Here is a 27,714-nt window from a genome sequence, read left to right as displayed (position 1 = left end):
ATTAGCTCCAGAGCAGTGGTCCCCAACCTTTTTGGCACCAGGGACCGGTTTCGGAAAGGGGGGTAGGGGATGGTTTAGGATGATTCAAGGGCATTCCATTGACTGTGCACTTTATTTCTACTATTATTACATCAACTCCACCTCAGATCATCAGGCATTAGATCCCGGAGGTCGGGCAACCTCTCCTCTGTAGGATGAGGAAAATGAGACTCAAAGGAACTGATTTCTCAGGAGCTCTGAGTAAAGCCCAGAAGCCTTGGTGTCAATTCAAATCTATTGCTGCTTCTCACACAGGCTAGCCCCTGTGGCTGGGGTGACGGAAGTGCAATTGGGATCTGGAGATCCCCAACGCGGATTCGGGTTCGGCAGCCTGAGGAGAAGCCACATGAACTCTTATTCCCTTCCTGCTTCTATATTGCTCCACCTGAGGCTGGCGAGGTAAAGATCCTGCCCTAGAGGAGAGTCAGGACCTCACATGTCACCGTCAGGGGCCCCACAGCCCAGAGGAAGCCCAGCATCCTCCCTGTTTAGGGTCCCGCACAGCTGGGAAGGATGCCCTGCAACACATGGAGAAAACTGATTCTCCTTTTAGGCACGCTGTCCTGGTGGGCGGATGCTGCAGGCAGGGGCTGCCGAGCTCTCCTGTGGGCCAGGAACCTGATAAACATTCTCTCACATCCTCCCAACCTCGGTAAGTAAAGTAATACCGCTACCTCTACTTTACCGAAGAGATAATTTATGTAAACGGACGCTGCTAAGAAGAGGCGGAACTGCGCTAGGATCACACGGCTCGCAGGTCCAACCGCGTGCTCTTCCCAGGACACCACGCTCTCTCTGGGTGGCCGAGGGGCCCACGTGTAGGTGCCCAGAGCCCAGAGCCCAGAGCCAACGAATGAGCCAGGGCATCAGGTGTGGAGGAGGAGGCCGTAAGGACCAGAAAGATGGCAGCGGTAGGGCCGTGTTTCAGGAGCCTGGCCCAGCCAGGGAAGGATCGCAATCACCAGCGTTCAGCCTTGCTTTTGTTTAACTGGAGCAGAATGTCCGTGTGTAGACAGTGAAAAACAATTTTCAGCTGGAAGCCTGGCTTGGCCTGGCAAATGGGATCTGATTAGTGTTTCTGAGCTTTCATTAGCATTTGAACGAAATACCCAAATGACACAAAGCCAATCCTAGTAGCAGAGACTTAACATTTTTTTTATTCTGTTTCTCTAAGGCAGTCAGGCACCTTCTTTTTGCAAACTACTTTGGGCCTCTGATAAGCAAAACATTTCTACAAGCAACCTCACATTCCCCTCCCGGAAGCCAGGCCAGAGGAGGTGGGTCCTGGGAGAGTTAATTTACATCACCGGCTGCTGGGCTGGAGAAGTAGGAACCTTTTCCCACCCTCACTGGACCAGGGCCAAGGGCAGATCCCTTCACGTGATCTCCCTGGACCGGCTTCTGGAGCTGACAGGATCCCGCCCCTGAGAGCTGAGTTTCTATTGCCCCTTTTGTTGTAGGTTTTCCATTTTAGGGAGAATTGATAGCTGAGGCTAAGAATAAACACATTCTCTGCCAGTCAGATTCTATGGGGAGGTTTTTAAAAGGACCTGGCCAGCAATAATATTTATGTTGCAACCCAGCTCTTGCTTCACAGGGTGAGGGCCTGGGTGGTCAAGAAAGAAATTCCCTTCTCCGCGTACACTTCTCACCCGTCTCAAGAAAGCTGGGGAGTATTTGGAGCTCAGAGAAAATTCTGCATGGTTTCTTGGTTGCCTAAGATTAGGATTAACCTTTTAAAAAGTCTTTTTATGCCAAGATGGACCTTCCCAGGTGGCTCAGGAGTAAAGCATCTGCCTGCCAATGCAGGAGACCCAGGTCTGATCCCTGGATCAGGAAGATCCCCTGGAGAAAGAAATGGCAACTCACTCCAGTATTCTTGCCTATAAAATCCCATGGACAGAGGAGCCTGGTGGTAGTCCATGGGGTCGCAAAAGAGTCAGACATGACTTAGTGACTAAACAGTAACAATGCCAAGAGGATATTTTCATAATTAAACATCTCAAAATTTGATTTTTTTTCTAAAGAAAAAAATTAGTATCTCACTCTTTCTCTTAACTCTTGTCAATGGCTTTGAGGCATGTCTGTCCAGGTCCTGACTCACTAACCCAATAAGAATTTAACTTCTTTTCACACCAAAATCCTTTAGCATTTTTTTTTCTTTTTGGCCACACCATGTGGCATGTGGGATCCTAGTTCCCTGATCAGGGACCGAACCCAAGCCCCCCGCACTGGAAGCATGGAATCCCAAATATTGGACCGCCATGGAATTCCCAGCAACTTAAATCATGATTTCACTAGTTAAATGTCATGAAGGGTAGTTCAGTCACAGTGCTCCAGTAGATGACAAAAATCAATGCTTCAACCACACTGGCCACCTTTTTTTTTTTTTTAATTATAGTAAATAAAATCTTAAAGTATTAAAACAAGTAATCCCACAGGGAAACTCCTATGGGTTTTCCTACTTTTAATGGTTTAGAAACAACAGATTTGGGAATGTTAGAATACCAGAACATGAGATAACTAGTATTAGTCCAAACCAATAGATGGGGGGCAAATGAGTTTATTCTTGTTTCTGTGCACCTGTATATACATGGCTATGGGAGCTATTTCCCACTTCCCCATAGTCTTCAGCCCAACAATGAGATTAACTTTAGGTTTATGGGGAAAATAACCTGCAAGCAGTTTTCACGGTGTTTGCCAAGTTGAGACCTGTTATTGGAGATTTAAAAATGGTGTGGAGTCTAAGTCCTAAGTCATAGAATTTTTAAAACTTTGGTTATTATTTTGAAGAACACAAGAAAATAGCTTGAGACAGGATACAGGAGGGGGAATTCAGTGTTTTAGAAAACACACCACTGCCAACACCCTCACATTGCCTATCTGGGGAGGAGAGAAGTGGAAAGGAATTTCCGTCTGCAAAGACTTCTTGGGATAGATGGTTTAGCAGACACCTTTTCAGAACCAGTGTATCTGTGCACATTAGAAGTCTATTTCAGTGCAGTACTCAAGCCCACCTAGTTTACAATCTGACCTCTTCTTCAAACAAATGTTTGCTTTGAGCAAAAATGAAAAATGCTTTTTTCTCAAGTTTGATGAGTAAAATTCAGCAGCATACAACATACTGTGTAATGCAGTTTTTGTGTATGTGTGTGTGTATCTTCCTGTTTTTTGTTTTCAGAAAGGATATTATTCTGGGATGTTAAAAATCCCCCTTGAAAAACAGAGAGATAAGAGGTTTCTCTGTCTTGCATAGGGGTGTCACGTTTCCATAGTGATGAAAGCAGCTCTTGATACCTGATTAACCAAGGGCTTCCTGTTTCCTCATTCCATGTAATAGGGAGATAGGCAAAGGGGAAAACAACAGGGATAGAAAATTGCAAAGGCTCAGGTTTGGTCTCGGGGATATTGTGATGATAAGTATCCAGAGACATGACATGTTTTCTGGTGTTATATTGCAAAAGGGGCTTTCTGCTTTTAACAATCCCTGTACTTTTACAAACATAAACATTTAATAAACTTGAGAAAGCACCTCCCTTCATCAAATTTTTACGCAATCAAGATAAGCGCAAGTGAGCCAAGCAGACCTCACTTTCATGGCTTTCACTCTTAGTTATTTCTACTGAAACATCCCTGGGTCCTCTCCCAGAGCCTTTGAATTGCCCCACAGCTATGCTCTGACCTGATCATCATTCTAGCTTACCAAAGCAGTTTCTGAAACTCATCTCCTTAGCAAACCTTTTTCCGTCACCCAGTGGGGCAGTAGTGATCCTCTCCCATGAGCTGCAGAAATTTGGGAGGCTGTGTTCCTCCTGTTTCGTCCCTCGACATCTGCTCACAAGACACTTCACCAGCACGTTATAAATCTAAGAGTGGGCTTCCCTCATAGCTCAGCTGGTAAAGAATCTGCCTGCAGTGTAGGAGACCTGGGTTTGATCCCTAGGTCAGGAAGATCCCCTGAAGAAGGAAAAGGCAACCGACTAATAAATCTAACAGTGGCCCTCAAACCTGGCGGTGCATCCGAATCATTCTATGCTGATTACTGGGCCCTGTTCCAGAATTACGGAACCAGAGTCTCTGAGACAGGAACCCCCAAATGCATGGTTTTTATAAATCCCCAAGTGCTTCAGGTTTAGAAGTCGAGGACGTTTTACTGTGTCTATTCTGTTTCCCTGGTGGCTCAAATGGTAAAGAATCTGCCTGCAGTGCAGGAGACCCAGGGTTCAATCTCAGGATCAGGAAGGTCCCCTGGGGAAAGGCATGGCAACCCACTTCAGTATTCTTGTCTGGAGAATGCCATGGACAGAGGAGTCTCATCCATGGGGTCACAGAGTCGGACATGACTGAGTAACTAACACTTTCACTTTTTACATTCTGTTTCATGTCCCCTTCTGGGTATCTGCATCCATTTATGTGCACTGGGTGTTTTTAAGGAGGATAATCAGATGCCAGCAACATCCTGGGCAGTGTTGCTATAATATAAATTCCTTGGTACCGCCATAACCAAGCCTGCCAATCTGACCGTGGGGTATGCTGCCTGGGAATGTGTATTTTAATGTGCTGCCACTCTCCATCCCCCAAGTGTTGGGGACCAACTGGAATACCTATAGGGACCAGGCAAGTCATTTCAATGAAGGAAGCAAGCTGGGTGAGATGTGACTAGAAGGAACCTGATGCCCAATATAAAGGGCCAGGTAGTACTTACCTGAGCAATGTGCTGGTATTTTGCCAAAGCAGAAATAAATCCAGTATTGCCTATGTTTTGAATTTTTCAGAAGCCAGAAATTCAGAGAAATTTAGTTTCTCACTGGGGTTGGGGAGAGGGGGAATTGGATGAAGGTGGTTTCAAAAGGTACAAACTTATAAGATAAATAAGCACTAGGGATATAATGCACACCATGATTAATATAAATAACCCTGCTGTATGTTATATATCAGAGTTGTTAAGAGAGTAAATCTTAAAAGTCATCATTGCAAGGAAAATTTTTTTTTCTTTGACTTTGTATCTATATGAGAAGATGGATGTTCCCTAAACTTACTGTCCTAATCATTTCATGATATATGTTAAGTCATAATACTCTATACCTTAAACTTATACAGTGTTGTATGTCGATTACATCTCCATAAAACTAGAAGAAAAAATAAATAAAACGGTAAACACAGCCACTGCAAGCAAGTTGTACCCCCTGCCTTAGAGAGTTCTACCCATGTCTCAAAACTCTGGTAACTTGCAGTGTCATGCGACACTTGGGGCCTGACCGAGTGACTTCTCATGATGAACTGTAATAGAATTGCAGGCTTAGAAGGCCCTTGTGCATCAGCCAGGCCACCATTTAACGACTGAATCCCCACCCCCGGCCACATTTTCCCACCTCAGGATGAAGACACCCTAAACCATCTCTCACCCCAATCCCTGCCTCTCTGTGTGCGCAGGTCTGAGTGTTTTTTGGCCACCTCCACTAGGATGCCCTACACACACAACAGAGTAACACATTCCCAGATGAAAGTGTCACCATCCAACGCCATCCCTCCAAACGCTCGTTTCCTTGTGTCTCCCTAGTGCTCACTGTGACCTGTTCAGCAGCCAAAGCCCGGACCTGGGCGTTATCCTTACTACTCTGCCCTCCTTCACAACCTCTATCTTGGATCATCTACCACCTCTTGCTAATTCTTCCTTCTGAGTATCAACCAAATTTGCCTCTTCTTTTCATTCCCATTGCCAGTGACTTATTTCAGGCCATCTCTTGTCTGAATTACTGAAATGGCCAGTCCTTCCCCTGCCAAGTTGGTTTTAGCCCCGCTTTGATTCATTCTGGCTTTAACTCACCAGAACCAGAATGGTCACCCTACAATGCAAATCTGGTGATGTCAATGCCGCGGCAGCAGTGAGGACTAGTCAGAGCGCAAACAGGGCAACGCCGGACGGCCCTCGCCTCTCTCCCGGCCCCACTCTTCCTCTAGCCCACGCCTGAACTCTCTTCACAGCCACGGAGAATCACCTTCACTTCTCCAGGCGTGTTACACTGTTCTCTCCTTTGTTCCTTCGCAAATGAGGTTCTCTCTGCCTGAAAACTCATCTTCCTAACCAGTCCCCAAATCTCCAAGGCTTGGCTAAGTTTATGCCTACAGGCCCTTAAAATCTTAGCTTAATCATTGTTATAATTGTGGTGATGACAATCATATGATGAATTAACATGTATTAAATGCTTACTATGTGCCAGGTACTATTCTAAGAGCTTTCACATATTTTATCATTTAATCTTCATGACAAGCTCAAGAGATAGGCCATGTCACTACCAGTTTTAAAGGAGAGCACAGACTGGCAGGCTGCAGTCCATAGGGTTGCACAGAGTCTGACATGACTGAAGCAACTTAGCACACACCCACAGACATCACTACCTCCATAGCCTCTCGTGAATCCCCAGAATGCTGTGGGCAATGCTTCTGAGAACTTCATATTCTCCCCCTGCATAGCACTCACTAATCTCCACTGCAGTTTCAGCCAACCTGTCCCTCCCAACAGATTCTAAACGCCTATATATAGAACATAAAAAAAGACAATGCCTTATATAGTTTTCCCAGCATTTAAGACAATGCCTACCATAGGACTTCCCTGGCAGTCCAGTGGTTAAGACTTTGCTTTCCAACGCAGGGGTGTGGGTTCAATTCCTGGGCTGGGAACTATGATCCTACATGCCTCGGGGCCCAAAAAACCCCAAAACACAAAACAGGATCAATATTGTAACAAATCAATAAAGACTTTAAAAAATGGTCCACATCAAAAAAAAGAAGTCTTTAAAAAAAAAATAAGACAAAGTCTGCCAAATAAATACTTAGAGGAAAGTTAATAAATAACGGAATGATTTTTTGAGTTGTTCATCATCTGACTGTTCTCCATTGAACAGACAACAGTTTGTTTGCAAACACTCCCAATTACTGCCATGTCTGCTATGCCGGGAGACCATCCAACTCATCTATTAGAAAAGCATGGTTGAGGGGCAGGAAATAGGTGTAAACAGAGTAGCGATACATTCTCTGTAAAAGCTATACTGATGGATGGCTAAGTATCTACTTCCACTCTTCCTTCTCTTTTGACTTCAAGTGGGTCCCTAAGTGCCTGACCATGTCTTCTTTCCTTTCTCAGGATCATCACCCGTGTTCAGACGACTCCTTCCTCTTGGCTCCTCCTTCCCCCAGGGACCCATCCAAGCACCTGTGCGTCCATCCATCTAACCAGTCAGATGGCTGACATGGAGGGTCTAGAGGCTAGTACAGCCAAGTCCTTTATATCTCCTAAACTGCCTGGGCCACAGAAAGGGCTCAATAAGCATTTGCTTCTGCCCCTGATCCCTATCTGGGGAAGGGACTGCTGTAATCATCAGTGTAAAACCTGCAAGCTGCCACTTTTTCTCAACAAACTCTTTGTACCTTTTTCATTGTGAAAACAACATTGCAACTGTCTCATAACCAGTCATCCTGACTTTACAAAGGAAAATCTGTTCTAGTTTTACAAGCTGAGGCCCAACTAACCTTTCCTCCCCAGCTGACAGCTGGACTTAGTCAGAAGAGCATAATTTATTAAAAATAAAATTCAAGTATTGGAAGTAATTTTGGACACTTGCATGAAGGATCATGGGGAGCAGCACTGAAAAAAAGATGAATCTGGCAGCCTCTTCTTCACATAGAAAGAGAAAAAAAGGGGGATTGAAAACTGCAGGTGGACGGGATCTGTGTGTCACCCTTCTAGGTATTATAGAATTCCAAGCCACAACTGTGTCTCATGGTACATGCATGCATTGAGGGAAATGCTGATGAAAAGAACAAGTCCCAGTATAAACTAACACCGGCTATGAACACAGGAAGTCATCCCAGTGCTCAAAACACCTCAACAGGTTCTCCTACTATGTCAAAGCCATTACTATTCCCAACAGCAAGAGTCCAGCACATGTTTATAATAAAAAGCACAGAATCTTAGTTAGAAACTTCTAGTTCCTTTATCAAGTTTGCCATATATCTACAAATTCCATCATCTTGCCATCCTCAAAGAAAAGTTACACATTTTAACATTAAATGTAGGCTATGCCTAATTTTTAAACTGCTCAAAAATCTAGTAAAATTAATTTCCCTACATAGCACTACTAAGAGAGGGAGCACGTATTCATTAAACAGAACAAAAACAGGTTATCATTTTCAGTATCAGAACTGAATATTTCCTTTAATGATAAAACTTATGCATAAGAACATTTCAGTGAAATATAAAACAAACATTTTTCTCCCCTTATTTCCAACAATCTTTTCTAATGCCTATAGGGAGAAGGACATGGAAAACAAAGAAAAACCTGCTAATCTGTAACTAAAGATCCAGAAAGAGACATTTACCTGTTAGCTCTCATTTCACTCAAGGGAAGGTGAAATGCAAAAATAAACACATCAGTTTATTCATTAGTAGTCAAGTGAGGAGGTAAACACATCTCTCAAATTAAGGTATCTTAGTGGGAATAATGAAGGAAATGCTCTAAAATGCCAAATCTGGAAAAGATACCACCTAGAAATAAGTGACAGTAACTCACAGTGATACTAAAAATAAGAATCAAGTTGCAATATCTGTACTTAGCAACATCAATGCACTATGTGGATCTTTATAACGTAATTTTTGCATAAATTGTGGATCTTCTTTATAATATACTTTTTGCAAAAATTGTGGAATGTTTTTTGAGAACAAAAAGTGTCCAGGTCACCTAGGCCATTTGTTCTTAGAGCACTTTGGTTGGGGGAGATCCACGTATGTATGAAGCGAAGTATTAATAAAAGCCTATGGCTAGCTAGTACTCTTGCTGCCTCTCTTTCTACCTGCAGAAGCTTTTAGCACATTTATCAGAAGCCATACAATGCAAACCCTTTTGATATTAGGTCTCTGGGTGTAGCTTTCAAGATCATTCTTTGTTCCATTCTTCCTGTATTGTCAAACGGCACCCAATAGGTGGTCTAGAGTGAATTTCAAACATGTGCTATTAATACGCCCAAAACTGTTGCTGCAAAGGTGAAAAAGAAAAAACAAAAAACACATTAATTGAATCCTAGCCTGTTCTTACTCATAATGACACAATGTTTTTTCTATGTCCTCAAGCAATAGGAAATAATTTGTAAAACCATGAACTCTTTAGGTGAATATGCCTACAGGTTTTAAAATATGTATTATTCATAGTTACTAAAAGTAATTATATTCTTGTAACAATTCTCCAACAAAAACTACATACAGTTAAGTGTAGGTCACAATTTAAAAAAAATAATGTTACAATCCTTTTTTTTTTAAAATTTACTCTAGTTTCCAGACTGGTATACTAATGAATATTAGCAACAGTATTATATCTGTAGATACTTCATGTTTTAAAATGTCTTTCTAATGCTCTTTAGAATAGTTTTCTTAAATGTTTTTTGGGAAAGTCACTATTATTCCTACTCTAGTCATATGGAAATGATGTCCCTACCTCAACTGACTGTCAGAGGTTCATCAAATAACCCACATTAATACGTATGGTATTTATATTAAGTACACATTACTTACTGAGTGCTCAAAACATGTTAACTATTATTAATATACAAAAGTATTGACAGTTATATTAAGGCTATGAGAGTCTATTTTAAGCAGGCAACTCTGGTTTGGGTCTTCCTCTGGAATTGGACAATTCTTGCCCAAAATGAAGATACCACTGTTTATATATGCTGAACCATCTGCCTGGAATGCTTTTCCCTTCCTCACTCACAATTCCTAACTGCTCTCCTGAGCTAATTCTCACTCTTCAGATGTCAGCGGAGATAGTACTTCCTCCAGGGACACACTGTCCCTAACCTTGCCCACATCTGTGTCACACTACATACACTGGGGTCTCCCTCTACATGCTCCAATGCACATCACCACTGTCTGCTTCTATGTTTGCACCCTATGAGACTCAGCTTCATCAACGCAGGGATCGTGGTCTATCTTTAGACACTCCATTCTCGGTGGTTAGCACAATGCTGGAACGCAGTAGGTGCTCAATAAATATCTGTGGTATGCAGACACCTGGGATGTGAAACCAACCTGGCTGGCATTTCAAGAACAGGTTTTCATACAGTGTAAGTGACTGGGGCCTAGAGATAAAGCAGCAGCCAGCCATCAGGCCAGTGGAGGATGAGGCTGGTGGGGTGGGGAGCAGTGAGGAGGGGTGCTAGAGGAGATTAGGTTCCATTAGGTCACGTCCGGTCAGAGCAGCAGGGCCACGTCCAGACTGACTCTGGGTATCTAGAGAGCCGTTGGGCAGCCATGGGAACCAGTGCCTGGGCTGCCTCCCAAGGCCCCAGTCTGAGAGATTTCTAACCCAGGGCGTCAGCAACAAAAGGCAGGTCAGGGGGCCCTGTGGGCTGGAATGAAAGAGCCCGAGCTGACCCGCAGACCCCAGGAGACTTACCAGACAGTTGGGGTGTGCTGTGCACGCCTGGCCCAGCACAGAATTGCAGTGCTGAGGAAGAAACTTGGAGACTTTGGGTACAGCTGTTGGGAAATGCACTGAAGTGTTCTGATTTGTTACGGCAGCTGCGTCATAGGAAGGGACCACTTTAGAATAGTATCTGACAGCATGGAAGGAATTCAGAGACAGAGCTGTGCTGGGGATTCGGGTTTTATACACATCACCGATAGCGTTCTCTGACGCAGAGCTGGACTGACCTTTAATAAAAAAAGAGTATCCGTCAGTATATGCAAATTGATAACTCTGAACTACTGTACTTGAAATAAATCACCCTCTATTTCATTTCCCCATGGTACAAACTTAAGATACTGTGACACTCAAATGCTGATGAAAAAAACAAAGTGAACTTTTTGGTAGTGACATTTAGTGTAATACAAACACTATAAATTAGTGTTCACTTGTCATTTAAAGACAGAGATTTTAGAGATGCATCAGATCTCTCTGCCTGTGTATGTGTGTGTGTGTCTTTCATCATAATAAGTGACCGATTCTATGAAGCAAGGAAGAATGTTGGAAAGAAAAACTCCATTCAGCCACAAATAGTTTGGTCACTGATTTTTCCATCAGTGAGTGGGTTATACTGTTATATCACTCTATTCTGTACAGTAACTAGAAGGCAGAAAAAATGTTTAATATCTAGTGAACGGTAACAATGTAGTCCGTATGCTGTGAATATTTATTTTCTTCAGGACACTAAAAGAAATGAAAGTAAAGGAATATAATTTTATATCGACTTTAAATACAAATGGACCTGAAATATTTGTGAAAAAAATCATTTCAGCAAAAGTGTACATAAATTTATGGAAAAGGACAAGTAAAAGCAGCTTAATGAAGTCTAAACGCTGACTAAGATCAGCACTTCTGGTTTACAGGTCAGATTTATCACAGAAATCAGGGGATCATAGGTGGCCACTTAACTTCTCTAACCTTCAATTTACTGGCCTAAGTGGTGGAAGTGCAATTTGAAAGACTTAACTTATTCCAACTGTTCCATTCCTCTTTCAAAAACCATTTTGCAACATGCATAGCCAGCTACACATGTGCTCACATCCAGCCCAAGGAAAGTCCAAAATATAGAAAAATCTATATATGGAGATGTATTTTCTGAAATGTTATGTATAAAATCACTTTCCCCACAAACCTGGAAACACTAAATATAGCAAGAAAACTATTCTATAAATTGTTGGATAAACTACTAAAACCATTAAACTGGTGATAAAAGCTGCATAATACAAAATACAAGTGTACAGGACACAATGTTAAGTAAAAAAGTCAGAGACAAAATCGGAGGTCTGATATGATTACTACTATGTTGCTATTGTTCAGTTGCCCCATCGTGTCCAACTCTTTGCGACCCCATGGACTGCAGCAGGCCAGGCCTCCCTGTCCCTCACCATCTCCCAGAGTCTGCCCAAGTTCATGTCCATTCCATCAGCGATGCCAACCAGCCATCTCATCCTCTGATGCCCTGTTCTCCTTCTGCCATTGATCTTTCCCAGCATCAGTAACTTTTCCAATGAGACAGGTGTTTGCACCAGATGACCAAAATACTGGAGCTTCAGCTTCAGCATCAGTCCTTCCAATGGGTATTCAGGGTTGATTTCCCTTAAGACTGACTGGTTTGATCTCCTTGCTGTTCAAGGGACTTTCAGGAGTCTTCTCCAGCACCATAGTTCAAATTGATTCTTTGGCATGTTGCCTTCTTTATGGTCCAGCTCTCACAACCACATGTAACCACTGGGAAGACCAATACTATAGAAGATTACTACTATAGTATTACTACCAAAAAATATATATATATATGCACACACACGCACACATAAAGACTTGAAAGAAATACATTAAAAAATGAAGTTATTATCTTAGCTGGGTTTTGTTGTTGTTTAGTCGCTAAGTCATGTCCAACTCTTTGTGACCCCATGGACTGCAGCACGCCAGGCTCCCCTGTCCTTCACTATCTCCTGGAGTTTGCTCAAATTCATGTCCATTGAGTTGGTGATGCTATCTAACCATCTCATCCTCTGTCACCCCTTCTCCTCCTGCTGTCAATCTTTCCCAGCATCAGGGTCTTTTCCAATGAGTTGGCTCTTCACATCAGGTGACCAAATATTGGAGCTTCAGCATCAGTCCTTCCAATGAATATTCAGGGTTGATTTCCTTTAGGATTGACTGGTTTGATCTCCTTGCAGTCCAAGGGACTCTCAAGAGTCTTCTCTAGCACCACAATTTGAAAGCATCAATTCTTCAGTGCTCAGCCTTCTTTATGGTCCAACTCTCACATCTGTACATGACTACTACTAGCTGGTTTTTAGTAAAGGACTAATATTGCTTTCAAATGGAAAAATGTTTTTAAATAAAATCAGAATGAGGAGTTTGGTTCAGTGACCTTCAAGGTCTCCTCCAGCCTGACATAAGCCTATGGTCCTAGTGGATTTGTTTCTTCTTGGACCAGTCACTTTAGGTGATACAAAACCAAGAGATCTGGGGGCACAGAAAGGCCTGAATGCCTTTCTGAATGCCTTTCCTCATGCTTGAATGCATGAGGAGAGTGTTTCAGAGATTCTGCAGGATATGAAGAGTGAAAATGCAGAAGTACTGTCTGTATAAGAAGTAACACTGACAGGCATGTGCCTGTGGCCTGGTCCCTCTCTGATCTAATCTGGGCTGATTTAATCATTCTTTGTGACATTCAGCGAGAGCTACTCTAAGCAGTTTAACCATGGCTCATGGCTACTGTTTCCTTCTCTCCTTCCCTCCCCACTAAGTCAGGAAAAAAGTCTAAAAGGACTAACAAACACCCTGAGGCTGATACATGAGCAAGGAGGGCTGTGTCCTATTTTGGGCCCCTTTCTCCTTTGACTTTTGACATCAATCCCAATAACCCCATTTTTTCATGTGGTCTCCATTATGTCCCCACAATATGCACATGACCTCAATGACACTGTCACATCTTTGATATCACTACTAGTATTTGCTGAAAGTGCAGATGACAGCTAGCATTTTAAAGCAATGAAACTTTTTAAAATTAAGGCATGCATAAGACTTTTTAAGACATATGCTATCATGTACTTAACAGACTATGGTATGGTGTAAACATAATTTTTATATGCACTGAGATATCAAACAATGTATGACTCTATTGCAAAGCTCATTTTATTGCAGTGGCCTGGAAGAGAACTCACAATATATCCACAGTCTGCCTATACACTGTTAGCACTGAATTAACAAAAGTACTTCCCTCGCTTTAGATTCTACTCACATAATACACACAGTCACCAGTGTGCTCGTCATCTGTGAGCAAGATGAACTTTCTGGTGGTGATAGTCAATTTTCAGCCCACCCTCTGGGATAAGACTATTCAAATGCCTGTGGCCAGCTGTGTCCTTCCAGCGGACAGCACCAGAGGACCCAGGGTGCAATCTCCCAGCTACGCCTCATCCCATGGCAGTGGCTGACAGGAGCCCCGGGTGAGCAGGACACGCACACAAGCCCACATGCACTACGGCCGCAGGGCAGCGGGCAGAGCTCACCTTTCACAGCTTCGTCCAAGGCCCCCCCTGAGGGAGGGACAGAATACACATTCAAGTGCTTGTTAGTCAGGAATCTGATGCCTGTGCCAGGTGAGTAAGTGCTGGTCAGCACGCTGTTTTCCCTGAGAAGACAAAAAGCACTCCTTAGGCATTTCTCAAAGAAGAGGATGTGAACGCTGTTGAGCTGAACTGCTCTTCTGTAACTCGAGTTCTAAAAGGCACAGAGATAAACTCTGCATTAAATATTAGAGCAAAGCATAGACTAGGACTCAGGATGGTTATTGAGGACATGAAGGAAAGTTTTACTTTTCCTTGTTAAGAGTTTTTCTTGGTTTACATATTCTAATCAATTTAAATAAGGAAGCATTCATTTCGCACACCACCCTTTATACTAGAAATTTCTTTAAGGACTCCTAACTGAAAAAAATGAGGCTGGATTGCCCTGGTCACAGAGGAATGCTAGAATCTATCATGCTATGAATACACTGTCAGTCACCACAGGCACTACTTGTGAAGTCTGGTTTAAAGAAACAACAAAAGAAATTAAGAGTGAGTCAAGTCATGAAGGGATCCCAGGCCTGAGACTATTATATATTTTATCCACTGTAATTCAATGATGCACATCAGCAGTGGGAAAGGTTCACTGATTCTTAGTAGATGCCTGAGTTCTCAGTATGGGTGGGTTCAGTGCCTGTCTTATTTCTAGCATTAGTATCAGAGAAAAATAACAAGGTGACTTTGGATTCACAAGATTCAGATTGTCATACCTTTGTCCCATGATTGTGCCCGGGACAGATAGCTGGATGGGCATTTGTTGTTTCTTACGAAACTTCCTATTGCTCTGAAGTACTTCTGTAATCTAAGAAACAGACAGACAGAGACCTACTTTATCAATCGCTAGCTATAGATGTTTTTCAAAATATACAAACAGACATAATTTCCAATTATAAAACAAAAAGAAAGGAAACTACAGCATTAAAGCATTGTCTATGAGGATAAAATTCAAGGGCTTGAGAGTTGCATACCTGGCCCATGATGGCTGGAGGGATTTTCTCCCGGACAAACTTCACGTAATCAACTGTGGCCTCGAGGACAGAAGCCGCATCATTCTTTCTCCCCTTTATATACGGCAGCAGGGCGCGCAGCTGCTCACAGCAATACTTGATTCGTTCTCTGAGCAGAGAAGTGTGACAAGTAAGGAATTAGTCCACTTTCTTCCTGTCACAAGGACAAACAATCTTCCTCCTGGGTCTGTTTATAAAGGAACCAGCCCCTCCCTTTCTGGTCTCCGATTCAGAGGAAGACCATGTCCCCACAAGCCAGCAGCCTCCATGGCCCCTGGAATCACAGCTTCCCGGGGCGCTGGCTCACATGCTGCCAAATACAGCGTCTGTGCTGATGGCAGCCCAGCTCACTCGTCCTTGTGGGTGTGCAAGATGCCTGGACACTGAGGACACCAGAGAACACCCCTTCTGCCTAAGGAAATCCACGGGCGATGCAACCCTCAGAGGAGAGAATCACACACCACATGGGTAAATCCTTTTGTGACCCACACGAGAGAGACACCTGGAAGACAGAGTCCATGGGTAGTCCCATCACTCTGATCTGGACCACAATTCCAACAACACACAATTAGCATCTTGAAATACATGGGCTTTAACTGTGTTCTGAAGTGTCCAAAGGAAAATCAAAAGCCTGCTTCCTTTACACAAGGCGGGCACATGAGCAAAACAAATAAACCAATATGCAAATGAGAATGACATCCAGGCTCACACCAGAAAGAAACCCACCTAAGTCTTTCATAGTTCTGAAGGGAAATACATAGGACATGTAACACCAAACTGACCGAAGCCTTTGCAACCTTCAGTTATCCAAGTTTTCATTTAATAAACATTCTTAAGCATGTTTTGTGCTGAATACTGCCTTGATATAAATGGGATCAAAGGGTGGCTTTGCCAATTTCTAGCTGGGATCTTAGGCAAGTTACTAAACCTTTCTGAACCTCAGAATGACAAAAATACATGGATTAGAAAATCCACTTTGACATATAGCCAATGAATAACTCAAATATTACAGACCAGTAGGTGGTAGTTTAATTGGGCTTTAAGCTTTGGGGGTTCCATGGAAATGTCTCAGGGACCATTCTGTAAAAGGGTTGGAAGTGTCAACAATTTGACACATGGATGAAGGGCTTTGAAACTTCATACACCCTTCCATAGGGTACTTTCACTTATAAGGACTGCAAACACAGAATAAACTTTCTGTAGAATATCCATTATGGTAGCCTTTCAGTAAAATGACCTCCCTGTGGCTCAGACGGTAAAGCATCTGCCTACAATGCAGGAGACCCAGGTTCAATCCCTGGGTTGGGAAGATCTCCTGGAGAAGGAAATGGCAACCCACTCCAGTACTCTTGCCTGGAAAATCCCATGGATGGAGGAGCCTGGTAGGCTACAGTCCATGGGGTCGCAAAGAGTCAGACACAACTAAGCGACTTCACTTTCCTTTTCAGTAAAATAGGAAAACCAATCTAAAGACACAAAATAAGTGGATGCTTAAGTAAGCTAGAGGATATTAGTTCAGCAGAATATTATCTGGACATGGAAAGGATATAAAGCTTACTAGGGAAAAATAGGGTATTTCTATAGGATATAAGTACAAGATAGAAGATAGCATATAAAATATGATTACAGCCACTAAGGCCAAAAGAGACAATAGTGTCAATGAGTCATTATTTCTAGATAGTTGGACTATAGAACATATTATTTCTTCCTTTTATTTTCTACATTTTCCAAGTATCTGTGGGGCATATATCACTTTTATAGTGAAAAATCATATTAAACATTTCTTCCATTAGGAAAATGTTCAAACATACAGGGAGACTGAGAGAATTAAAAATTCTTATTCCTTAAAAGCTAAAAAAATTAAGAATTTGTACAGGGAGCACTTAAATACCTATAACCTGGAGTCCACAGTGAACAGTTACTGTCCATGCTTTGTCATATATGAATCATCCCACTGGTCAGACATCAATCCATTTCATTACACTGAAGTATTTCAAAGTAAATTACAGACTTCAGTACACTAAACCCCTAAACATATTATGAGCTACAGTTAAAATTATTTTCTTTTCAGGTAAAAGTTACATAAAATAAAATGCACCAATCTTAAGGGTGCCATTCTGTGAGCTTTGATAATGCACAAAGCTGTGTGACACGAGCCACCTCATCGACATTCTCATGACCCCAGGAAGTTCCTTCTGTCCCTTCTTAGTCAGTCTCATTCCCTGTAAAAGGCAACCACATTTCTGATATTTTTCCCTCTCACATTAATTTTTGCCTCCCTTTTAACTTCATATAAATTAAATCTCACAACATGTGTCTTTTTATGTAAGGTTTCTCTCACTTGCATAATGTTTTTGAGATTTATCCAAGATAATCTGTTATGTCAGTAATTTGTTGCTTTTTATTAATAGCATTCCAAAGTATAAATATGCCATAACTTATTTATTCAGGCTCTTATTAATCAGCACTTCCACTATTTCCAATTTTTGATCATTGGGAATAAAACTACTAGATCTTCTATACATCTTTTTGTGAATGCACATTTTATTTCTCTTAGTAAATGTACAGGAATTGAATCAATGGGCTATTTTATAAATTTAGAACTTTCCCCCAAATTCTACCATTTTACACTCCCACCATCAGTGTATGAGAATCCCTGTTGTTCCAAATCTATGACAACATTTAACATTGTCAGTTTTAGTTTTAAAATATTGGATTTTCTGAGCTATATGTGGTAGTATATCATGCTTTATAATGTGCATTTCCATGATGACAAATTACATTCAGCATTTTTTTCTGCTGCTTATTAGGCACTTTACCTTCCTTTGTGAAGTGTCTGTTCAAATAATTTACCTATGCAGGTCTTTTTATTATTGAACTTTAGGAGTTCTCTATATATTCTAGTGTCAGTATTTTGCCAATATATTTATTTTGCAAATCTTTTCTCCCTGTCTGTAGTCTGCCTATTTATTTTCTGAGTGGGGTCTTATGAAAGCAAAAGTTGTAAATTTTGAGGAGTCCTAATTCATCCACTGTTTCTTTTGTGGTTATTGCTTTCTGTGTCATAAGGAACAATCACCTACCCTCAGCTAGTGAAAACATTAACCTTTATTTTCTTCTAGAACTGTAGCTTTCAGTTCATTACCTATGAGCCACATGAATCTATTTAAATATAAATTCATAAAAAATTAATAAAAATTTGAATTCATTTCCTAAGTTTCCACATTTCAAATACTCAATAATATGACTTGCAGCTACCTTCCTGGACAGCAGATCCAGGCCACTTCTAACACTGCAGAAAGTTCTACTGAACAGCCCTATTCTAGAAGCTTTACAGCTCTAGCTTTATATAGCAGCCCTGTCTATACTCCATGTTGAATTAATTTTCACATGATATGAGTAAGGGGTCAAGTTTCATCATTTGTTTCACATAGATGTCCAGTTGTTCTAGCACCATTTATAGAAAAGACTTTTGTTACCCAAGTTGTTTGCTCTGGTGATTTGCTGAAAATCAAGAGACCAAAATATGTGGGTCTAATACTGGGCTATTGTGTTCTATTATCTATCAGTCCATCTTCATTTTAGTAAAATAACTGATAAATGTAGCTGTATACTATGTCTTAAAGCCAGGTATATTACACACTCCAATTTTGTTAGATGTTTTCAAGATTGCTCTATTCTAAGGCCTTTTATATTCAGAGCCCTTTCCATACAGTTTCGAATTAGACTGTCAACTTTTTCCAAAAAAAAAAAAACCCAAAAAACTACTCAAATTATCTAGATCTGAATAAAATTGTATTTCAGTTTAGTGAGGACTGAGGTCTTAATAACATAAATAGTTTAATTCATAATTATGTATACTGCATGATATAGGTTTTTAGTTTATCACAGCAATATCTTGAATGACCACTACACAGATATTACATGTCTTTTATGCATTTTTGTTCCTAAATATTTTTGTTAGAAGCCTGTCTGAGTGCTAGGCTAAGACCTCCTTGAAGGCAACAATTTATTTCTTATCTCAATTCTCCAATCATATTCTGGCACATTACACTCACATCTACTTGCTGAATGGCTAAGTGGAATGAGTGAGTAGCATATATTCAGTTGCCAGATAAACTAGTTTCACAGTGATAACTTTTCTTTTGGCCATGCTGCATCTTTGCTGCTGCCTGCAGGTTCTTCTCTAGTTGCAGCAAGTAGGGGCTACTCTCTAGTTTCTGGTGCCCGGGCTTCTCATTGCCGGGCTTCTTTTGTTATGGAGCATGGGCTCTAGGCATGCAGGCTTCAGTAGTTGTGGTGCATGGATTTAGTTGCTCTGTAGCACGTAGAATTTTCCCGGACTGGGATCGAACCCAAGTACCCTGCATTGGCAGGTGGATTCTTAATCACTGGACCATAAGAGAAGTCTTCACACTAACTTTTAACAATGCTATAAAAAAACTATGAAATTCATGAAAGTAATTTCTTCCTACAAAGGAATAATGCTAAAAAAAAGGGGGGGGGTGCTGTATCAAAATTTACCTTCTCAGCTTTTCCTTGCTTGAATGAAGAAGAGAAATCTTTTTTCTTTTCTCAAAATTTGACAATGGAGTCTTTAAATCAAGTCCAATGTCATTTCTTAGAGATTCAGAGCTAGAAACAAGAAAAAAAAATTGTACCATATATTTAAAAGGAAAATTATGAGGCAATTGTAAAATAATCACCAATACACTAGTCAAAGGATGCTTCTCTAAATCCCTAGCTTTATACAATGGTGCAGTAATTATCATTTTACCTCATGTAACTGGTACAGAATATTTTATTTCAGAAGAATTTATTATCAAGATTATCATAAATTCAATCCAAAATTCTAAGATACTGATAAATAACAGACACAAACAGTACTAAAATATTCTAACCTCACTGATTATAAGTATTCCAAATTACATGACTGTATTAAAGGTGCATTACAGGAAAACAGTACAGAGGAGGAGAAGGCCAAGATACATTATTCCAGCTTGATCAGCAACTGGGTGCAGTTTCCCTCCATGTAAAAATGCGTCATTTAATGGATATTTTCTGGCTCTACTATTTTTCTAGATTTGATTTTAATTGATTTAAAAATATATTTCCCTAAGAAACTTACAAATTAACATTATCTTCTTCATTTGAAGATAAATAAATGACTTTCAAATGACTTCATTTGAAAATTTACTTTTATTTATACTAGTAAGATAGTGAGGAAAAACAAAGATACAAGATGAGGAGAGCTCAAAAAGCAGTTTTAAGTAACACAAGAAAATCACAAAGCCTTCCAAAACCCTTCCCAACCTCAACTCCCAGAAAAAAGTTTAACACAGAAAATTTCTTTGAGGTTAAAATCTTAAGTAAGATAAAGAAAGCTGTTGTTAAATCTGCACTATTGAAGTGAGTGCATCCCTGGTTTAACCACACTTACTGGGTGCCAAGTCTCCTCTTTGTACAAAATAGTAGATGGTCACATTCTACAAATTCTGGAAGTGACTCAAAATTCTTACTGCCATCACCCAAATCCTCAGCACTTCTGTCCATTCTTTATAGTCAAATGCTCTATTTAAAAATCGCCTTGGAAATCAGCTTCAAGTGAAACAAATTAACGAATATAGAATGTTTACAAGCACTCAATGTTAGAACTGAAAGGGTTTAAATGGCCCTCAGTTCAATGGCCTATCCTCTGCAGGTTTGAAGGCTAGTTCTAATATCCCAGAGGGACACAGACAGACTGTCTTTAAAGGCTCATTTTCAATAAACAGGGGGATAGTTCAGGAAAGACATTGGGGAAAAGCTTAGCGGCAGATGGATAACAGCTCAGGATTCCATTGTTTTCAAAGTCTGAACATCACTGCTTTTATATAACCCAGTCTCTACTTGAAGGTGTCCAGTGATGGGAGTGGGTAGTCTATCCCTTCTCCCGTGGATCTTCCTGACCCAGGATCTCCTGCATTGCAGGCAGATTCTTTACTAACTGAGCTATCAGGGAACCTGATGGGTAACTTACTACCTGACAATTCAACCTGCTCCCCTGTGGCTGTGGAGTGCTTCCTTATACTGAGATGGATACTTCTTTAATATGTACCCTCAGGGCAGCTCAGGATTCTGAAATACAGAACAAGCTGTATCCTTCTTCCACAAAACAGATACTTTCTTTTGCATCACCCCCAGCACTGGAGCTGCTGTTCCACAATCAATAAGTCCTCCAGAAATGTTTTTTAATGAAATATACACAGTAAAAATTGCTATTAACATACACAGTAAAAATTGCTATTAGGAAAAAGTTAAGGAAAAAAAAAAAACTAACCAAGCAAATACATCAGTAGAAAAATATCCCAGGTGTTCACTGTAGGACTTTGGCAGAGGCAACTCAGGTTCTTCAGGCTTCACAGAAATTTCATTCTTAACTGCAAGTTTTAAAAAAGGAACCATTTTAGTTATAAAATTACTGGTGAGGATGATGTCAATCACACATGCAAGCTCTAATCAAAAACAGTTGTTGTGTTTCACTCAATAGATTTTACAAAGCAGTGCTTTTAAAATAAAAAAGTAATTTATAGATTTCAGCCTGTGAAGCATGGAACAACTCGTGTAAGAAAGCAAAATTACAACACTACATACAATTTACTCCGCAGCAGCCTCCTTTAACCAGATTCTACTAATTAGTGATAGGTGTACTTAAAATGCATTCAACTGAGCTTATTTCTTATTTACAGGTAAATGTCAGAGGCAGAAAATGCATATGAGTCTTCAGTAAGTGGCTGCATTGTCAAAGCATCTGATGGTTGTGTTGTTTTTTGGTTTGGGGGTTGTTCTTTTTTTTGCTGTTTTGCGGCTGCCCATCCTCAGAGCAGAGCTGAGATGACTGGTGAGATGTGGTTATGACCAACAGGAATGTGCTAGACAAGTGGAGATGAGCAGCTGTTCTATTTCCAATGAGAACCAAAACTAAAAGAAATTACAAAAGGACCTTGGTCCAGAAGAGTTACCATTTCTCTCCCAGGAAGAACTCTGACACTTGCAGTGGCTGGGAGACATTAGAATGCTACAAAACAGACTCACTCATCTTCCCTCCATAATGAAGAACATTTTAAAAAAATGAGAGGTCACGATCCCAAAAGTGTCTTCCAGGTCCATTTGAAGAAAAATACCTTAATTTAAACAGATTCCTGCATGTAACCCAGACTTTGAAAAACCATAAATAGTCACTGATCAACAATGATTCCAGTAGAATTTAATTTCACAAATTGGAGTCTGCCCTTTTACAAGCCATATTAAAACTAATTTAATTATCTTAAGTGTTTAGATGCTGGCAATACACATAATACAGTATAGGTGAGGAGTTTAGAAATATAAGGTCTCATTGAAGCACTGACACCAATTATCTGTATATAAAAATCTAACCCCCCCAAAAAAAAGTAACACACAATAAAAATCTAAAACAGAAAGGATAATCACTCTATTAAAGAAGTAAAATAATTTATATACAAGTGTTCACCAAAGCACAAGACTCAAGGTTAACGGTGCTGGCTTTTACATAATCACACAATGACAAAGCATGAATAAGTCCATTTAAATGACTAAGGAATGATGGTAGCAGCTACTAAAACAAATGACAAACAAAAAAAATACCCTGTGCTTAACTACAACACTGCATTTGTCCTTATGCAACACATTTTAAACCTTTGAAGACAAACTTTCTCCACAGGTAGAGTACATATGGTTCCCTTTATTTTATTCACACTTGTTTTCTTCAGTTCTGTTTAGTTCAGTGGTGTCTGACTCTTTGCGATCCCATGGACTGCAGCATGCCAGGCTTCCCTGTCCATCACCAACTCCCAGAGCTTGCTCAAACTCATGTCCATTGAGTCAGTGATGCCATCCAACCATTTCATCCTCTGTCGTCCCTTCTCCTCCTGCCTTCAATCTTTCCCAGCATCAGGGTCTTTTCTAGTGAGTCAGTTCTTTACATCAGGTGGCCAAAGTACTGGAGTTTCAGCATTAGTCCTTCCAATGGATACTCAGGACTGATTCCCTTTATGATTGACTGGTTGGAACTCCTTGCAGTCCAAGGGACTCTCAAGAGTCTTCTCCAACATCACAATTCAAAAGCATCAATTCTTTGGCACTCAGCCTTCTTTATAGTCTAACTCTCACATCCATACATGACTACTGGAAAAATCCATAGCTTTGACCAGATGGACCTTTGTTGGCAAAGTAATGTCTCTGCTTTTTAATATGCTATTTAGGTTGGTCATAGCTTTTCTTCCAAGGAGCAGGTGTCTTTTAATTTCATGGCTGCAGTCACCATCTGCAGTGATTTTGGAGTCCCCCAAAAGAAAGTCCTATTTCTATTGTTTCCCCATCTATCTGCCATAAAGTGATGGGACCAGATGTCATGGTCTTCGTTTTTTGAATGTTGACTTTTAAAGTCAACTTTTTCACTCTCCTCTTTCACTTTCATCAAGAGGCTCTTCAGTTCTTCTTCACTTTCTGCCATGAGGGTGGTATAATCTGCATATCTAAGGTTATTGATATTTCTCCCTGGCAATCCTGATTCCAGCTTGTGCTTCATCCAGCCTGGCATCTTGCATGATGTACTCTGCATAGAGTTAAATAAGCAGGGTGACAATATACAGCCTTGATGTACTCCTTTCCCAATTTGGAACCAGTCTGTTGTTCCATGTCCGGTTCTAATGTTGCTTCTTGACCTGCATACAGGTTTCTCAGGAGGCAGGTAAGGTGGTCTGGTATTCCCATCTCTTTCAGAATTTTCCATAGTTTGTGTGATCCACACAGTCAAAGGTTTTGGTGTAGTCAATGAAGCCGAAGTAGATGTTTTTCTGGAATTGTCTTGCTTTTTCTATGATCCAACAGATGTTGGCAATTTGATCTCTGGTTCCTCTGCCTTTTCTAAATCCAGCTTGAACATCTGGAAGTTCTCGGTTCACATACTATTGAAGCCTTGCTTGGAGAATTTTGAGCATTACTTTGCTAGCATGTGAGATGAGTGCAATTGTGTGTAGTTTGAATATTCTTTGGCATTGTCTTTCTTTGGGATTGGAATGAAAACTGACCTTTTCCAGTCCTGTGGCCACTGCTGAGTTTTCCAAATTTGCTGGCATATTGAGTGCAGCACTTTCACAGCATCATCTTTTAGGATTTGAAATAGCTCAGCTGGAAATTCCATCACCTCCACTAGCTTTGTTCATAGTGATGCTTCCTAAGGCCCACTTGACTTTGCACTCCAGGATGTCTGACTCTAGGTGAGTGATCACACCACTGTGGTTATCTGGGTCATGAAGGTCTTTTTTGTATAGTTTTCTGTGTATTCTTACCATTTCTTCTTAATACATTCTACTTCTGTTAGGTCCACACCATTTCTGTCCTTTATTGTACCCATCTTTGCATGAAATATTCCCTTGGTATCTCTAATTTTCTTGAAGAGATCTCTAACCTTTCTCATTCTATTGTTTTCCTCTATTTCTTCACATTGATCACTTAGGAAGGCTTTCTTATCTCTCCTTGCTATTCTTTGGAACTCTGCATTTAGATGGGTGTATCTTTTCTTTTCTCCTTTGCCTTTCACTTCCCTTCTTTTTCCAGCTATTTGTAAGGCCTCCTCAGACAACCATTTTGCTTTTTTGCATTTCTTTTTCTTGGGGATGATCTTGATCACTGCCTCCTGTACAATGTTACAAACCTCCATCCATAGTTCTTCAGGCACTCTGTTTATCAGATCTAATCCCTTGAATCTATTTGTCACTTCCACTGTATAATCGTAAGGGATTTGATTTAGGTCATACCTGAATGGTCTAGTGGTTTTCCCTACTTTCTTCAATTTAAGTCTGAATTTTGCAATAAGAGTTCATGAACTGAGCCACACTCAGCTCGTAGTCTTCTTTTTGCTGACTATATAGAGCATCTTCACCTTCAGCTGCAAAGGATATAATCAGTCTGATTTTGCTATTTACCATCTGTGATGCCCATGTGTAGTGTTGCCTCTTGTGTGTTGTTTTCTTCAGACTATGATAAACAAGGACTACATGTCCTTATAATATAGAGAATGCAGTTAGTCCTCAACATATAAAAGGCATCAGTGGAAAACCAAATGTATAAATACAGTTCTCATAGAATTTTAATTAGAATTTTTCAAACCTTTGGAAACTTGTTTTCCACTCACCAGTATGTGAGAAATATGTTTTCCAGTATTTCAACACAACACTCATTTTTTCCATTGTTAGTGGTTCGGTTAAAGCAATATCAGCTCCATGTCCTGAAACACAACCTAAGAATCTTTGTGTTAAATACTGACCTTATGATTTCTACTTGGATAAAAAAACAAATAATATACCCAACAGGCACATACCTTTAAAATTCTCAGGGATTATAAAAACAAACAGCAAATGTGTATTTTTTTTCTTACCAAATCTGAAAGGGAAAAAAGAAGCTTAAAATGAAGCAAAATCATCATTAAAAAACTTGGGATTCATACATTTAGCTTATTAGGAAGTAACTACACTAGCGTGATTTTCGTTATTTCATTAGAATTTAAAACGGTGATGTTAATATGGAAATTTACTGACAGCAGTGTCTTTAATCATTGAGGGAAAAGACTGCTGTTGTTCAGTTGCAAAGTCATGTCTGACTCTGCTACCCTATGGGCTGTAGCTTGCCAAGCTCCTCTGTCCATGGGACCTTCCAGGCAAGAATACTGGAGTGAGTTGCCATTTTCTTCTCCAGGGGATCTCTCTGACCCAGGGATCAAACCCGTCTCCTGCATCTCCTGTACTGCAGGTGGATTCTTACCTCTGAGCCACCAGGGATGCTCTAGGGATAAGAAGGATTTTTTCCTTTTTTTCAATTTACAAGAGAAGATGTTGCATTTTGATTTCACACAATTGCACAAAGAGGGTTCTGCAGTGTGTGGCTGAGGTGGACAGTACAGTTACAGATTACTTGAAAAATACAAGGGAAGGGGATATTCTGAAACTCATGCTTGCTCTGTTGAAAGTTTTATATATAATAGATGCTTTAGCTTCTCTGTTTCCTTTTAATCAGCAAGAAAATCCAAATTCTGAATCATCAGTCAAAACCCTGGCTTCTCTGAGCAGGAGTTCACTCTGTTAATAAGAATAGTCTTTTTACAGTTCATTTCTATAGCAACCACTAATGCCAGCTGTTTAAAACTGGGCAAGGGGTAAGTGAGAAAGAGGTGATTTTTTAAAAATAAACCTTTAACTTTAAAATAATTTTACATTTACAGAAAAAAAAATGAAAACAGTAGATTTTCCATATACCCCAAACCCAATTTCCTATACTGCATACACCTTGCATTAATTTAGAAAATTTCTTACAATTAATGAGCCAACATCAGTACATTATTATTAATTTAAGCTCATTCTTTATTCCAATTTCATTTTCCTAATGTACTTTTTTTCCTATGCCAGGATTCTATCCAGGATCCTACATTACATTTAGTGATTAGGCTCTCTTAGGCTACTCTGCACTGTGACATTCTTGCTGACTTTTGTTTTTGATGATCTGGATATTTTTGAGAATACGGCTCAGGTATTTGAAAATATGGCTCATGTATTAGGTAGAATATAAGATGGACTACTTTTATTCTCACTTTAAAAAAAATGAGCCTAAACCTTACCCAGATTCTTGATCTAACTACAAGTTTACACAACATTTAAAAAAAGAGGATTATTTTTTAAGATGCTATGGGGATGAAATTGGAATGTGGGAAATTTATAAGACAAATGGCCCCTTTATAAAACACATAAAGAAAAGATAAAAAGAAAAAAATCAAAAGGAAAGGAAAATTGAATCTTCGTTTGTATAAAACTCACAGCTTAAAAAAGAAATCATAAGATAAACAAGAGAAATTTGAACATCAACTGGATTTTTGACAATACTAAAGAATTGTTATTAATTTTTTAGGTGTGATTATTAGTATTGCTTTTTAAAGATTCCTTATCTTAGACAGGTACTTATTTAAGTTCTCATGGATAAAAGGAAATGATGTCTTAGATTTGCTTTAAAATAATCCACCTTGCCTTTAAAATAACCTACCAGTGAGCAGGGATGGGAGGCTGGAGAAGGAGGTGTGGGAGAGGGTAGGTATGAAACAAGATTGGCTATATATTGATAACTATTAATATTATGGGCACTTGGAAGTTCATTGTACTTTTCTCTCTAATACACTTGAAGATTTCCAACATGATTTTTTTTTAATTGTGGCATTATTGTTAACTACACTTAGGAATTCAGTAAGGTGGAATTCTGATATTTTGGTGGACACTGAGCATTGACATTAGCTAAAAGAAAATGATTTTCCATGGAGAATAATACTGTGAACCTGACTTTAAAGAGAACAGCTAAAACTGCTGAAGACAAACTATTCTTAAATATGTAAAGCATCATTTATTAGTATATGGTCATATATATGGTTATTATTTATTCCTTAAAACAAGACCTGGAAGATCCCCCACTGAACAATATTTCGTCATCTTATAACTGCATTTGAAAGTAAATATACTCTATTCTACACTCCAA

General features: G+C 40.0%; 1 protein-coding gene across 3 annotated transcripts in view; it reads right to left on the bottom strand.

The window, feature by feature from the left end:
- Positions 1-8,226: 8,226 nt before the first annotated feature.
- SOHLH2 (spermatogenesis and oogenesis specific basic helix-loop-helix 2) overlaps positions 8,227-27,714 on the bottom strand; it is a 65,147-nt gene continuing 45,659 nt past the window's right edge. For all 3 annotated transcript variants that reach the window (XM_070463145.1, XM_020914573.2, XM_020914572.2), the window contains 9 exons: positions 25,523-25,584; positions 25,337-25,441; positions 21,461-21,560; positions 19,666-19,776; positions 15,103-15,250; positions 14,845-14,936; positions 14,078-14,199; positions 10,488-10,744; positions 8,227-9,071 (listed from right to left, as the gene is read on the bottom strand). In XM_070463145.1, the coding sequence (XP_070319246.1) occupies positions 9,051-9,071; positions 10,488-10,744; positions 14,078-14,199; positions 14,845-14,936; positions 15,103-15,250; positions 19,666-19,776; positions 21,461-21,560; positions 25,337-25,441; positions 25,523-25,584 (1,018 nt within the window). In that variant the 3' untranslated portion in view covers positions 8,227-9,050. The remainder of the gene's footprint in view (positions 9,072-10,487; positions 10,745-14,077; positions 14,200-14,844; positions 14,937-15,102; positions 15,251-19,665; positions 19,777-21,460; positions 21,561-25,336; positions 25,442-25,522; positions 25,585-27,714) is intronic.

This window comes from Odocoileus virginianus, unplaced genomic scaffold (assembly GCF_023699985.2).
Source record: "Odocoileus virginianus isolate 20LAN1187 ecotype Illinois unplaced genomic scaffold, Ovbor_1.2 Unplaced_Scaffold_35, whole genome shotgun sequence".
Classification (NCBI taxonomy): Eukaryota; Metazoa; Chordata; class Mammalia; order Artiodactyla; family Cervidae; genus Odocoileus; species Odocoileus virginianus.
This window is presented reverse-complemented; position numbering and strand designations above follow the sequence as displayed.